The sequence below is a fragment of the Grampus griseus genome (genome assembly GCF_964374135.1).
Source record: "Grampus griseus genome assembly, chromosome: 20".
In the NCBI taxonomy this organism is placed as follows: Eukaryota; Metazoa; Chordata; class Mammalia; order Artiodactyla; family Delphinidae; genus Grampus; species Grampus griseus.
Window position 1 is genome coordinate 51,263,419 of NC_139014.1, and position 14,213 is coordinate 51,277,631.

The 14,213-nt window shown below is 44.4% G+C and overlaps 1 protein-coding gene across 1 annotated transcript in view; it reads right to left on the reverse strand.

Annotated features, from left to right (window-relative positions):
- Positions 1 to 14,213, reverse strand: part of VPS53 (VPS53 subunit of GARP complex) — a 125,588-nt gene that overhangs the window by 22,342 nt on the left and 89,033 nt on the right. The window contains exons 16-17 of the mRNA XM_082678510.1: positions 12,948 to 13,030; positions 11,900 to 11,978 (exon numbers count right to left, since the gene is read on the reverse strand). Coding sequence (XP_082534636.1) covers positions 11,900 to 11,978; positions 12,948 to 13,030 — 162 coding nt within the window. The remainder of the gene's footprint in view (positions 1 to 11,899; positions 11,979 to 12,947; positions 13,031 to 14,213) is intronic.

Genomic DNA, 14,213 nt, shown 5'->3' on the forward strand with positions numbered 1-14,213 from the left:
GCTGTCTGATAAAAAGACCCTAAGCCAAACACAAACCATGTAACACGTTCACAGAACGAGGGCAGTAGTTCTGAGGCCTTGATGTCTCTGGCAAGAAAATACTATTTTTATAGAGCTCTTGGGGAAAGGAAAAATTCAATCCTGAGAGAACTTGTTTGAAAGAATCATATTGTACGTGGATGATCCCCCAGCTCCTGGGAAGCTCAAATGACTCTATGTTTTACCCGAATGTTTCTTCAAGTCAGCAGATATTTATATCCTGAAAGCTTTCAGTCTGTGCAAGGACAGAACCATGGCAAAGCAGGAAGGCACCTCTGTCTTCATTTTACAGATAAGAAAACCAAGGCCCAGGCACATGAAGTCTTACGCAAGCTTTCACAGTGAGGCTCCAGAAAGAAAAGGGTCTCTAATTCTCTTACTGGGAAAAAAATAAAAATGAAGAACGGAGAGATGGTAGAAAAGTCTAATATGAACTGACTTTATATTCTAATTCTTTGGCTATGTGTAATCTTTTCCTCTTTTTCTTCTATTTTATTCAAGAGGCTTCTCTTCCATCTGATTTTAGAGATGTGACCCATCCAAACAAGGAACATCCTAGGGGGTTTTAAATGAGCGCACAGGGTTGAGGCCAGAATTGGCAGGTGCTGTTAGCACCTACGCTTCATCTTCCGCTCCCAGCTCGGCAGCGGCTCCGGAGCAGCAGGCCCCAGGACGGCACAGTCAACTGGGTAGAGAGTGGGATGCACCACCCCTCCACCCGACGCAAAGCTCGTCCATAGTAATGACCACTGTTTTCCAAGTCGGCAGCAGTTTAGGTTTCAACAGCTCAAAAAGTTCATAAACAATTATCTACGCACAACGGTTCTCCATCGACAGAAGACAACCACAGAGGGAGGTGGTGACATGTCCTGCCATCGGTTTCAAAGCAGCTCCGGGGCAAGACGGAGTGTGTGGCGTGAGAGTTCAAGTTCCCGCTGGAGAGCTATCTCCTCTTGATCACCACTGGCCACCTCAATACGTGCCCACATTGGGAATCGGTGTGAAAAGACTGGATTTGCCTTAATACTTAAGCCAGTTAGGACTCCACCGGTCAAGTTAAAGGAAGTATTGGCAAAAGTCAAGTAGATTCGCAAGTTTAAATTTAAGTCAGCTTTATGAAGTAAGAAAAGAATTTAAAGTACTGGAAAACAATGAAAGTTGACATTGCTCGGACTATTTTCTAAAAAATGAACAAAATATCGTCAGCGGTGATGCTGTCCAGCCACTGCCTAGGACGGATGCTTTGCCATCACCCATCCCAATGACTTAGGGTTTGGGCTGTAACTCGAATGACCCAATATACCTACATCAGGGCCTACCGTGTGCAGGCTGCTTGGCCTGGCACTTTGCAAACATCATCTCATTACTATTCAGACGTCATCTTCCTCACAGCGGTCTTATTGACGAGGAGACTCAAAAAGCTCAAAGAGGAGAGGTCACCTGCCCAAAGTCACACAGCTAGTCAACAGCAGAGGGGAGGCAGCGCAGGTCCATCTACAGCCCAAGCACTATACGAGGCCACTTCCTAGACACTTGTTAACAAATGATTTAAAACAAAGAAAACAAAGAACAAAGCACTCAACTGGCCCTAGTTCAAGGGGAGCCTAGTTTCTCACGGAGAAGCTAATGAAATACACAGGGATCAAGCAAAGTTCTCTTTCAAAAAGGGACACAAACAGTAGCTTGCACTGGAAGAACAAACATCCTGAAAAGCCATCAGTCGAAGTAAGACTCCAACTTTTTCAGATGAACTTTGCATCTGACCTTTGAAATTTACCCCTCCATACTTCAAGTTTTTCCTTCTGCACTTCTTGTTTAGAAGGTGGGGTGGGGTTGAATACCACTGGTGCTATATAAACAAGAAAAACAGTTTGCAAAAGAAGCGGTAACTAAGATGTAGGAGTGACAGAAACAGCAAGCAAGGAAAGGATCAAGAGGACAATGCCAGAGCCTGCAGGACCCCACACTTGGCCTGAGGGAGAGGTTGTGAGGCCCGGGGCGTCGCCAGCGCCCGTGGTTTCTGCCACCTGGGGAGGAGTGTGTGGCTGCACCTCACAGGGAGCGTCAGGGAGATGCTCATTCTTCCTGGCGAGAACCCACAGGAGCAGAGAATTCTGACCCATCCACTGATCAGAGGACAGGGCTCCACACTAGTTTACTATGGAACTTGTGTTTCTCCACAGCTGTGTAAAACTTACAAAGGGGTCTCCTAAGAAACTGATTTTCCTTAAGTGAGAATTCAACTTCCCAAGTACTCATCTTGATCATGGGAGTAGAGCTGTACAGAGCATGGATTCAGATATGTGGAGTCTGGGAACACTGCAGGTAATCAGTCTAGTGCTACAGTTTAGGCTGCTGGGCCACTGGCCCCAGGCATGCACACATGCACACGCGCACACTCTCATGTCTGTCGGGGCTACTTTTACTCATAGAACAAGCGTGTGCTATGTTTCTAGGCACCTTCCCCATGTACAGCACTGAACTGTGCTGTACTGTGGGGGAAATAAAAAAGAGGAGGGAACATCTATCGAGCACCTACTGTGCACCAAGCACGATGACTGACATTTTCCTGTGAACCTACTGCTTATGATTATGCAGCGAAGAAGGTATTCTTACCCCTGCTTTATAGATGATAAGACAGGCTTGCGGACAATAAGGGGCTGGTCTAATGAAGCATAACTGGTAAGTCCGAATGGTTGAGATCTAGATATTGGTCTGACTAACTCCAAAATCCATGTTCTTTCCACTTTACCACGTTGCTTTCCAAAAGAAGTGTTACCACCTGAAATGAACTTGAAATTCGCTGAGGGATCTGGGGGGCAAGCAAAATCTACGTACAGAATGAGCTTGTCCACAGTAGATGATGTAGTGGTGGTGATGGTGGTGCAGAGGGGGAGGAAAGGATGACTCTCCTCACCTCTTTGCTCAGGGATACACATTCCTTAACTCCAGGAGGAAAACCAAGAAGACCCAGGATAGAAAGTGGAGCAAAAAAGGCTCTAAGAAGATATATAGATATAGGGACTTCCCTGGTGGTCCAGTGGGTAAGACTGCATGCTCCCAATGCAGGGGGCCCGGGTTTGATCCCTGATAGGGGAACTAGACCCCACATGCATGCCGCAACTAAGAGTTCGCATGCCGCAAAAAAGATCCCACGTGCCACAACTAAGACCCGGAGCAGCCAAAATAACAAAATAAATAAATATTAAAAGAAGATGATATAGGTGTAGATTTTTTTTCCCATTCATTGCTGGGCCAATGGGAAGGTGAATTTGTATAACTTTTCTTTTTTTTTTAAATAAATTTATTTATTTTTATTTTTGGCTGCATTAGGTCTTCCTTGCTGCACGCGGGCTTTCTCTGGTTGCAGCGAGGGGGGGCTACTTTTCGTTGCAGTGCGCGGCCTTCTCATTGCGGTGGCTTCTCTTTGTTTCGGAGCACAGGCTGTAGGCACACGGGCTTCAGTAGTTGTGGCACACGGGCTCAGCAGTTGTGGCACGTGGGCTCAGTAGTTGTGGCTCGCGGGCTCTAGAGTGCAGGCACAGTAGTTGTGGTGCACAGGCTTAGTTGCTCCACGGCAGGTGGGATCTTCCCAGACCAGGGCTCAAACCCGTGTCCCCTGCATTGGCAGACGGATTCTTAACCGCTGCACCACCACGGAAGTCCCCGTATAATCTTTCTTTCTTTTTTTTTTTTTTTTTTTGCGGTACGCGGGCCTCTCACTGCTGTGGCCTCTCCCATTGCAGAGCACAGGCTCCGGACGCACAGCCTCAGCGGCCATGGCTCACGGGCCTAGCCGCTCCGCGGCATGTGGGACCCTCCTGGACCGGGGCACGAACCCATGTCCCCTGCATCGGCAGGCGGACTCTCAACCACTGCGCCACCAGGGGAGCCCCCCGTATAACCTTTCTTAAAGGCAAATTTAAAATATCTATCAAAAAATCTTAGCATTTTACATAGCTTTAGATCTCTGCAATTTCACAGCAGTTAATCTGAAGTTAATAATTATGAAGGCTCAGAAAACATACACACACACGAACTTGTCCACTGTCATACTGTTTATAAATGTGAAAAATTGGAAATAGCCAAAAATCCATCAAAAGTGAAATGATCACTTACATTTCAAGGGCAATAGATGATAGTACTTAGGATGAAGGAATCTGGAGTCACCAGTGATGAGTTCTAATACTGTCTGTGCAACTTGCTAAGTGAGTGACTTGGGCAAGTGACCAAACTCTCTGTGCCTCAGTTTTCTCAGACATAGAATTGGGATGATGATAATGTGTATAATCTATACAGTTACTGAAAGACAGCACAGCGAATGCTCATAACATAGTACCTGGCATGTATTAATTCCATGGTAAATGTTAACTATTGTTATGATTTTAACAGTAAATACTCTGTACTATGGAATACTATGCAATCACTAAAAATATCATAGCTCTAGATCAAACGACACAGAAAACTATTAAAACCTGCTAAATGAGAAAAACAGGTTACACAGTAACTAAAGTATAAACTTATTTAAAAGTATATGCATAGAAAGAATGAAATATGTCTATTAATCAGAATTATGGGTGATTTAAATTTTCTTCTTCTTTTTTTTTGTGGTACGCGGGCCTCTCACTGTTGTGGCCTCTCCCATTGCGGAGCACAGGCTCCGGACGCGCAGGCTCAGTGGCCATGGCTCACGGGTCCAGCTGCTCCGCGGCATGTGGGATCTCCCCAGACTGGGGCACAAACCTGTGTCCCCTGCATCGGCAGGCAGACTCTCAACCACTGCGCCACCAGGGAAGCCCAAATTTTCTTCTTTTTAAAAATCTGTAATTTTCTGTAATGAAGGTAATTTGTTTTGGTCATAATGAAAAAAAAATCTCTTTTACGAAGAAAGAAAGATGTGCTGTGATTATAGGTGGTACATGAAATTGAGGATTTCTTAACCATGGAGCTCTGTGGGCCTCCTGAAACAGATCTACATTTTAATGACAGAGGGAAATGAGAACAGATTTGAGGACTGTTCTAGCTATTTCGAAATGTCTTTGGGGGATAGTAAGGCAGCCTCCTAAATTAGTACATGTTCATGATCTTGAAACCTAATAGAAATTACATGCCAGACTGTAAGGAAATTTAATTTGGGTTTGTTTTTTTTTTTCTTAAAACTACCATTAATGGGCAAAAAGCTAAGTTTGTTTGATTTTGGACAGAGACTTAGATTCTTTAAATCTAGTGATGTGAGCAGCCCTAGGGAAAAGGACAGAGTGAGGAGAGCACCACAGGACCTTTTAAGGAAGCCACAGATTTTTTTTTTTTTAATCCTACTTGTTAAAAAAAAAAATCCTACAAAAGGCCATAAGCAGACATACTAATTCCTAAGAATTCACAGAATTTACATTTAAAAGACAAAACTCTTCACATTCCCACCAAAGCACTCCAAACAACTTCCTTTTCAAGAATCAGGAGACTTGGTTTTATTCTTGGCTTCGCTGTTATAAACCTATATGGCTTTCTTTATGAAAAAGAAAACCAAGCAACACACACCCCAGAAGGACAATTCATCAGTTTTAGGGAGAAACGTGCAGAGCAGACTGCACTACTTGGGTTGGCTGCTCAACCCGATTTCTCCCCTGCAGGAAAGTCAGTGTCAGATTGAGAAATGCTGAAGACCAATATCTAACAGGATGCTTGTAAGTGCTTGAAGAGCTCATAGTCAAAGTGAGCGTGAATGCACACTCGTGTGAACCCAGCAGTACCGGGCACACACTGTCATCATTTCCGCGCTTTTAGACAAGTTGCTTACGCTCATTTTTGCCTCAGTTTCCACGTGTGCCAAAAACACTAACTCTTACTCTGTAAGTGCGGTGTGGTACAATCCTGCACAGAGGGGAGACCAGAGCCCTGGCTCTGCCACATGTTATCTAAGAGATCTGACAAGCCACCTAACTTCTCTGAGTTTCAGTTCCCTTATCTGTGAAAGAGAGAAGGAACTAACACAGGTACCTTACATATTTGTCAGAATTAAATGAGATAATGCCTTTGGGTGCTGATTCCTGGTAAGCGCGCTCGCTTGGTAGATAACAACTTACTATCATCTCACAGAGCTCATCTAAGAGAATAATGCAATATGGGAGGGGAAAGTGGTCTGAAAGGTAATTTTGACATAACTTATCATCAACACTACTGTAATCTCTAGGTTACAGTTTCAGAGAAACCACTAAACTCTCCTCATATTCCCCTCCCTCCTTGTGGGCCTGGCCTGTTTAAAGACATTCCTGTGGATTTTCTACCAAACTTTGCCCCTCTGTGTTCTCCTCTCCTTTTCCAGCAGCAGGGCTCTTGCCCACAGCTGGGAAGCTAATAGCTAGATGTGGGCATTTCCTATTTCTGACTTTTCTTCAATCAGCTCCAGGATGCTACTTGTTGAAGAAAGAAGCCCTGCTATTAAGTACCATCCAGGAGCATCACGTCATCCTCAACAGCACCTGGATGCGCCTGGAGGCTTCCAGGAGTCTACAATCCTGCCGTTTCCAATAAAGATGCCCAAGTTTCCTAACCTATGTCTACCAGCTCTACCCAGCTAAATCTGTTCAGGAGAGTTACTACCTATGCCTTACTTTGTCACCATTCTTTGGTCAAATGGGTGTCTACAAACTTTTGTTCTTCCTGTCTTTTTTACTTTCAAAGTCATTCACGGAGTACTACAGTTAAACAAGAACTGTGCTGTGCTGTGGAGATCAAAAAATGAGTAAGACACAGCCCATGAGTTGTTCAAAGCTTAACGGGGGTGGGACACAGATATAAAAATAATTGTACAACAAAGTAGAGAGTTAGTATAGGTGCCGTGGTGTCTTGAGGGAGGAAAACACTCTGGATGAGACCAAAAATGGTGACATTGGAAAAGACTCAAAATAGCCAAAACAATCTTGAAAAAGAACAAAATTGGAAGACGCATACTTCCTGATTTTAAAGCTTACTACAAATCTATAATAATCAGAACAGTGTGGTACTGGCATGAGGAAAGACATACAGATCAATGGAATAGAATTGAGAGTCCAGAAATAAACCCATGTACTTATGGTCAACTGATTTTTGACAAGAGTCTCAAGACCACCCAATGGGTAAAGAATAAATAGTCTTTTCAACAAATGGTACCGGGACAGTTGGACATCTACATGCAAAGGAATGAAACTGAATCCTTACTTCACACCATATACAAAAATTAACTCAAAATGGATTGAAGGCCTAAATGTAAGAGCTAAAACTATAAAATACTTAGAAGAAAATATAGGTGTAAATCTTCATAATTTTGGATTAGGTAATGGTATCATAGGTGTAACACCAAAAGCACAAGCACCAGAAGAAAAAATACAAAAATTGAACTTCATCAAAATTTAAAACTTTAGTGCTTCAATGCACATGATCAAGAAAGTAAAAAGACAACACATGGAAAAGGAGAAAATATCTGCAATTCATGTATCTGACAAGGAGTCTAGTATCCAGACTATAAAAAGAACTTTCACAACTCAACAATAGAAAGACAACCCAATTTTAAAATGGGCAAAGGAGTTGAATTGACATTTTTTCAAAGAAGATATACAGATGTCCAATAAGCACATGAGAAGCTGCTCAACGTGTTAGTCATCAGGGAACTGCAAATACAAGTTGAAACCACAATGAGATACCACTTCACACCCACTAGAATGGCTATAATTTTTCTTTTAAAGTGTTGATGAGTGTTGATATAGAAAAATGAGAACCTTCACTCATTGCTGGTAGGAATGTAAAATGGTGCAGCTGCTGTGGAAAACAGTTTGGCAGCTCCTCAAACGTTACACGTAGAGCTACCAGATGACCCAGCAGTTCTACTCCTAGGTATGTATACAAGAGAATTGAAAACATATTCACACAGAAACATGTACATGAATATTCATAGCATTACTCATAAGAGTTAAAAAGTGGACTCAATCCAAATGTCCATTGACTGATCAGTGAATAAACCAAATGTGGTTTAACCATATACAAGGGAGTATTATTCAGCCATAGAAAGGAGTGAAGTACTGATACGTGCTACCCCATAGATGAACATCGAAAACATTAGGCTAAGTGGAGAAATCCAGTCACAAAAGGCCACATAGTGTTTGATTCTATTTACGTGAAATGTCCATAACAGGCAAATCCCTAGAGACAGAAAGTAGATTTGTGACTGTCAGGGAAATGGGGAGTGACTGCTAACGAGTATGGGGTTTCTTTTTCATGTGATGAAGATGTCCTGGAATTAGACGGTGGTAGTGGTTCCACCGAATTATACATTTTAAAAGGATAATTTTATTGTATGTGAATTATACCTCAATTTTCTAAAAGCAGGCAGACATCTGAACTGGATTTTAAAGGGTGAGCTAATTGGGCAGACAAGGGCGGAAAGAGAATTCTAGGCAGAAAGAACAGAATGAGAAAAGGTGTGGAAGCCACAAAAAAAGTAATGCATTCAGAGAAAGAAAAGTGGCTCAGAGGCTGGAGTATAGTTATACACACAGGAGTGGCAGAACCAACAAGGTAGTGAAGGGACAAATCATAAAAGCCCAGTATGCTAACCAAGGAGATCATGGGGTGCCTTCAATGAGAAGGAGGTCTCCTCGCAGGAGGATGACATAACTCAGTTTCTTGGCTCAATCCATCTTGCCAAAGAAGCCTCCTTCCCTCAACTCAGAATCATCTGACAACACCGCTCCACTTTGGCGAGCCCAATGCTCATTTTCTCACCATTTATAAAATAGTTATTTACAGCATCAATTATTCTAAGTTTTTGCCCCACCAGAATATAAGCTCCTCAAGGGCAGCCCTGTTTCCAGCCTTGACTACGTAGGTACAAGCACACCCAGAGTGCTCTGTGGAATTCCAAAGATGTGTAAGGAGACTGGCAATGCTGACAAGGTGCGGAGCTTTCCTAACTTTATAAACCTGTGTTCATGTTGTCACTCAGCTCAGAATGCCCTCCTAATCACAAATCTCTTCAAAACTTTGCCATCCTTGGTGGTCTGTTTCAAATGCTACTTCCTTAAGAAGGCTTTCTTTGCTTCCCCACCTGGATGTGAACCCTCCTCTTTTTTCGTCTGTTTGTTTTGCTTTGTTTTGGCCACGCTGCACGGGCGTGCGAGCGCAACATGTGGGATCTTAGTTGCCCAACCAGGGATCGAACCCTGCAGTGGAAGCTCGGAGTCCTAACCACCAGACTGCCAGGGAAGTCCTGAACTCTCCTCCTTTGAGAAGGGTGTATTCTGTACTTCTGGTACTGATTTCCTCATACCTTAACCCCCCTCATCTCACACATCTCTTACCCCACACTTTCTGGAATCTAAGCACCTTGGAATAAGGTCCACATCTTTCCCAGCCTTGGGACTCCCAGCACCGTGCTGGGTAGAGTCTGAAATGAACTGTTCAACTAGCAGCAAAAATGATGGAATCACAGACAGGAATAAGCATTATCACAAAACAAAAGTTTTAAAAAATCCTAGAAGAAACTACACAGAACAGAAGGCAGGCACAAATAACAGAGGGTATTTGTTTAATCAGTTTGTGACCACTTGGCTTGTTTATATCTGGTCATTTTCATCACATGGATTTCATTTTGCTAGAACTCCAGAAGACTCAGACAAAGAGTAACGGCCTCCCAGCTGCTGCCTTCCCACATCTGTGGTTTTCCTATGATGTAAACAAAAGATTCTGGAGGTATGGTCTCTGTTAGTGTTTGCTGGTGTGGGTATGGTGGAGAGATGGGTGGTGGGGGCAGTTTGAGGGAAATCCACCTAATGAACTGACAGTTCATATAAGCAACACCTGGAGTGTTAAACCCCCTACAACTGTTATTTTACTGAAAAAAAAAATCCACTCTTCCTTTGGTAAATGTAAAAATTCTTTCGCCAGCTGCATTCCAATCGAAAGTGTGTGGCAATGCAGGAGAGATGGCAGCCGGAACAGATCATGTTCAGGATGTAGGGAGTGTTCCCCAGCAGCGAGGGGATAATCAGAACCCACAAAACCAATCTTCAGAGTCACGTTCCTTTCAGAAAATGAGTGAGTCTCCCTGTGCCTGCTTGGAGTATTCTGCTTGTAAACACTTGGATGCTGGAAATACACATCCATATCTGATTGGTGGAAGGAAGGGCCTTTTGAATGGAAACTCTGTGACATCAGCTACTCAGGACTCCCCACTGAGCGCCATAAAACTCCAAAGCTTAAGTTTTGGTCTTAGCCCTAGTTTTGTTAAATATTTACAATCTACTACAAAACCAAATTCACAGCAAATGTGTGTTTACACAACCTTGTGACACGGCCACTCCTGACAAGAGGGAAAGAGGACTAACGGTTATTGGCACCAGACCAGTCACTCTCCTCAGAAGGCAGATCCTGGCATTTCACATACTGATGAGGTAACTTGGGCCCAGAGAGGTTGTTACTTGCTTAACACGCCCAAAGGAAAAATGAGGAGAGTTAAGTCTGTCTGATTCCGAAGCCAGTGTTCTACTCTGCTACTGGTCAGTATGCCCCAGAGAAGTTCTTTCTCTAGAATTTGTAAGAATGTTCCAAGAGTCTACGATTCTAGAATAGGCATTGGCAAACTTTTTCTGTAAAGGGCCAGACTGTTTATATCTTAGGCTTTGCGAGTCATCTAGTCTCAGTTGCAACTACTTAATTCTGCCGTTGTAGCACAAAAGCAGCCATAGATAATATATAAATGAATGAGCGTGGCTGTGTTCCAATAAAACTTTATCTGGCAGCAGACCAGATTTGGCTCACTGGCTGTAGTCTGCCGACCTCTGCTCTAGAAGGTTCAAAGAGTGGGCAACTTCGTGTTATTTGGCTTAGAAATCAATGAAGAATTGCCTATTTCCAACTTAATTAATCAACAAGTATGAGTCTTCTCTATTCTATGTGGTCCATGAACTTAAGGAACTGATTTTCTTTTAGGAAGAAAAGACACAGGCATGTAAAAGCCAAAGAGCAACATGAGGCTGCACGTGATAAGCGCCAAAGGAGGGGCCTGCGGACTGAGGGCTGACTGACGGGCCACCACGATATTAGAAAACCAGGGTCCGCAACCTGATCAAATGATCCTGCACCTCACGAGAGCGCAGAGAGAGTCGGAAAAACTTCTCAGTGGGCAGGAATGAAAATGAGTCTGAAGTGACTGCCGCCACACGAAGGGTTTTCGGCATGTGTCAGATGCTGATCAAAGGCAACCTCACGGACTTCCCTGGTGGAGCAGTGGTTAAGAATCCGCCTGCCAATGCAGGGGACACAGGTTCGAGCCCTGGTCGAGGAAGATCCCACATGCTGCGGAACAACTAAGCCCGTGAGCTTCAACTACTGAGCCTGTGATCTAGAGCCCGTGAGCCACAACTACTGAGCCCCTGAGCCACAACTACTGAGCCCTCGTGCCACAACTGAAGCCCGTGCGCCTAGAGCCCGTGCTCCGCGACAAGAGAAGCCACTGCAATGAGAAGCCTGTGCACTGCAACGAAGAGTAGCCCCCGTTCGCCGCAACTAAAGAAAGCCCGCGCACAGCAACGAAGGCCCAACGCAGCCAAAAATAAATAAATAAATAAAAACGATTTAAAAAAAAAAAAGCAAACTCTCCTTCAAACTTAGGAAACACACCTGCTCCCCGTCTCATTCTCAAAGGACAGGCAATTGACTTCAGGTGCAAGATCAATTGAGTGCTTTAGCAAACTCCTGGAGGGCTCCGTTCTCCTCCCAACTGGTGCTTTAAGCACTGAAGAGCCTGCAGGAGCTACAGGCAGGGCAGGGAGAAACCACCTGGGGTCACTCTTGGACATTCAGGAAGAAGCACTTCCTAAAAGCTTACCTTGCTCATGGCTGTCAGGGCGGGGTCACAGGCAGCATCGAGATCCTGAACCAACAGCTGAATGCTGCTGGAGATGACACTGCAAATCAAACACACTACTGTGGGCACAGCTTACAAAAGTGAACTGTGAACGAACGACTGACCGACACAGCCCCTTCCAAATGTTTCAGGCACCTGTGTAAAACTTAGATGCACCATTTCCTCAGAAAAACTTGAGTTTCATTTCAGAAAGGAATGAATGACAAGGAGGAGTGTTTTGGCTCCGCCCTCCTTCTTGCTGTGTGTCCTGGTCTCACTCGGATGTGTTCCTACTCAGTCAGGACACCAGATTCCACGGCTCGTCTCCCCAGTTGCTACACCCAGAATTCCTCTTTGCTACCTCCTCCAAAAGGACCCGTTTACCCAAAATGTTTAAATCAGATCTTGCGGGGGTGGGGGGGAAGTTGAGAGAAAATGACCTAAGAAGAGAATTTGGACTTTTCCTCAGTAAGTGGCTGATGTGAAAGCAGAAGCTTGGCTTTCCCAAATCTCATTTAACGACCAGGACAAAATCCTGCCAGGTAGCACCAGGGCAATAACTGTTTCAAGAAGGCTTTACAGGCTGAACTCCTTGGACAGACACTCTTCCACCCCAAATACACTTGCCCTCCCCCGCCCCCCAGTGGCTAAAATCAGGCTGCTCACCCTTTATACCCTTGAAACACTGGAGGTGGGGCTGGCTCTCTGTAGATTTAGCGGGTCAGATAGGAGGCCCTGGACCTGACCTTCCTGCAGGGATGGCCAAGGGGGGATTTCTTTTCTCTTGTTATTCCAGACAGGGCAACAATAAAGCCCCCATAAGCTAAAAATGATTGTATTTGAGGAGGCGGGATGGGGGGCAGCTGCACCAACTTCTAAGGCTCCTTGGTGGCTGGTGGAGAAAATAATCCTGATCCAACAGAAGGCCCTGGAAACTTCTCAGGTTCTGTAGTAACCTACGCTGACGGCCTGAGACACGCTGCTCCGTGAAGGGGGAATTCGGGCCTCGAGCAGGCGCGCGAGTACATACGTGCTGAATGTGTCCATTTCTCCAGTCAGATTGATTCGTTCAGTCAGACTTATGTCGACCTTCTCCTTGAGTTTCTCTTCCAGCTGTTAGAGAGTAACAGAGAGAACGACATACTTAATGCTTATCGGAAGGAGCAACGTAACAATACTTAACATTTACTGAGTGTGAGGATTCCAGTATAATTCCAGGCACTTTTCGTGTATGGACTCATTTAATTTTCACTGCCCTGTAAGGAAGGTTCTGTTATGATCCTCCTTTGATATATGAGAAGATGGAGGCATACCCTACCCAGGACAGTGAGTGGTAGGGCTGGGAATCAAACTTCCTCCAGAGCCTGTGCCCTTTGGCCCTGCACTGTACTTGGTTCTCATGACACACTGACAATTTAAACAGATCCCCATTTTTAGGATACTCCCTGCCTCGTGAACTGCTGGCTTACCCACCAACACTGGAAGCCTCCAGTGGTGGGTCGCAATAAAATCAGGTAAAGTATTCCCTGAGCGCTGGACTGGGCCACCCACCGCGTTAAGGTGTTGAGGGATACCAAAATAAACAAAAGAAACAGTTCCTGCCGGCATCCTCCTACAGCCAAGCGGGGAGAAACGCTGGCCACGCTCCAGCAGCCTCCAAGAAAAATACAACTGACCGGGAATTGTAAATACCTCAAAACATCCCGGGAATTGCTTCACCTAGCATCCCCAAACCTATTTATTACAGAAACTCTAAGAATAAAGAATGTTTTGTCTTAGATTTAAAAGTGACTCCTAGGAATGGGTAAATTAATGTAACCTTTTGGGAAGGCAACTTATTTAAAAGGCAAACATTTAAACATACACACTCTTTCGGCTGGCGATTTCGCATCTAGAAAGATATTTCAACGAGTAATGAGAACAAGGTACGGAGATGCGCACGTGTTCTTTGCAGCATTCATGAATTAAACCAATATTTACTGAAAGTCTATTCTAAATAGAGTGCCAGGCTCTGTCATAGCATAAGGGAGTTAGCTGGTGAAAAAAACAGATAAGATCCTCTTCTCATAAAGCTCACATTCTGCCGTCGTTTATATTAGTGAAAAACTGGAAACAATCTACACGTTTATAAGGGATTGAGGAGAAAAATTACAGCGCAGGCTCTCAAGGCTTCAACTCTCTAGCGGCCTTTCCCTGTTAACACTGAAAATAAAATCCAAACTTCTAACTATGATTTGGGTCCTGTCTAGCTTCACGGCCCACATCTTGCTTTCCCCCTTGTCCGCCTGGCTTCAGT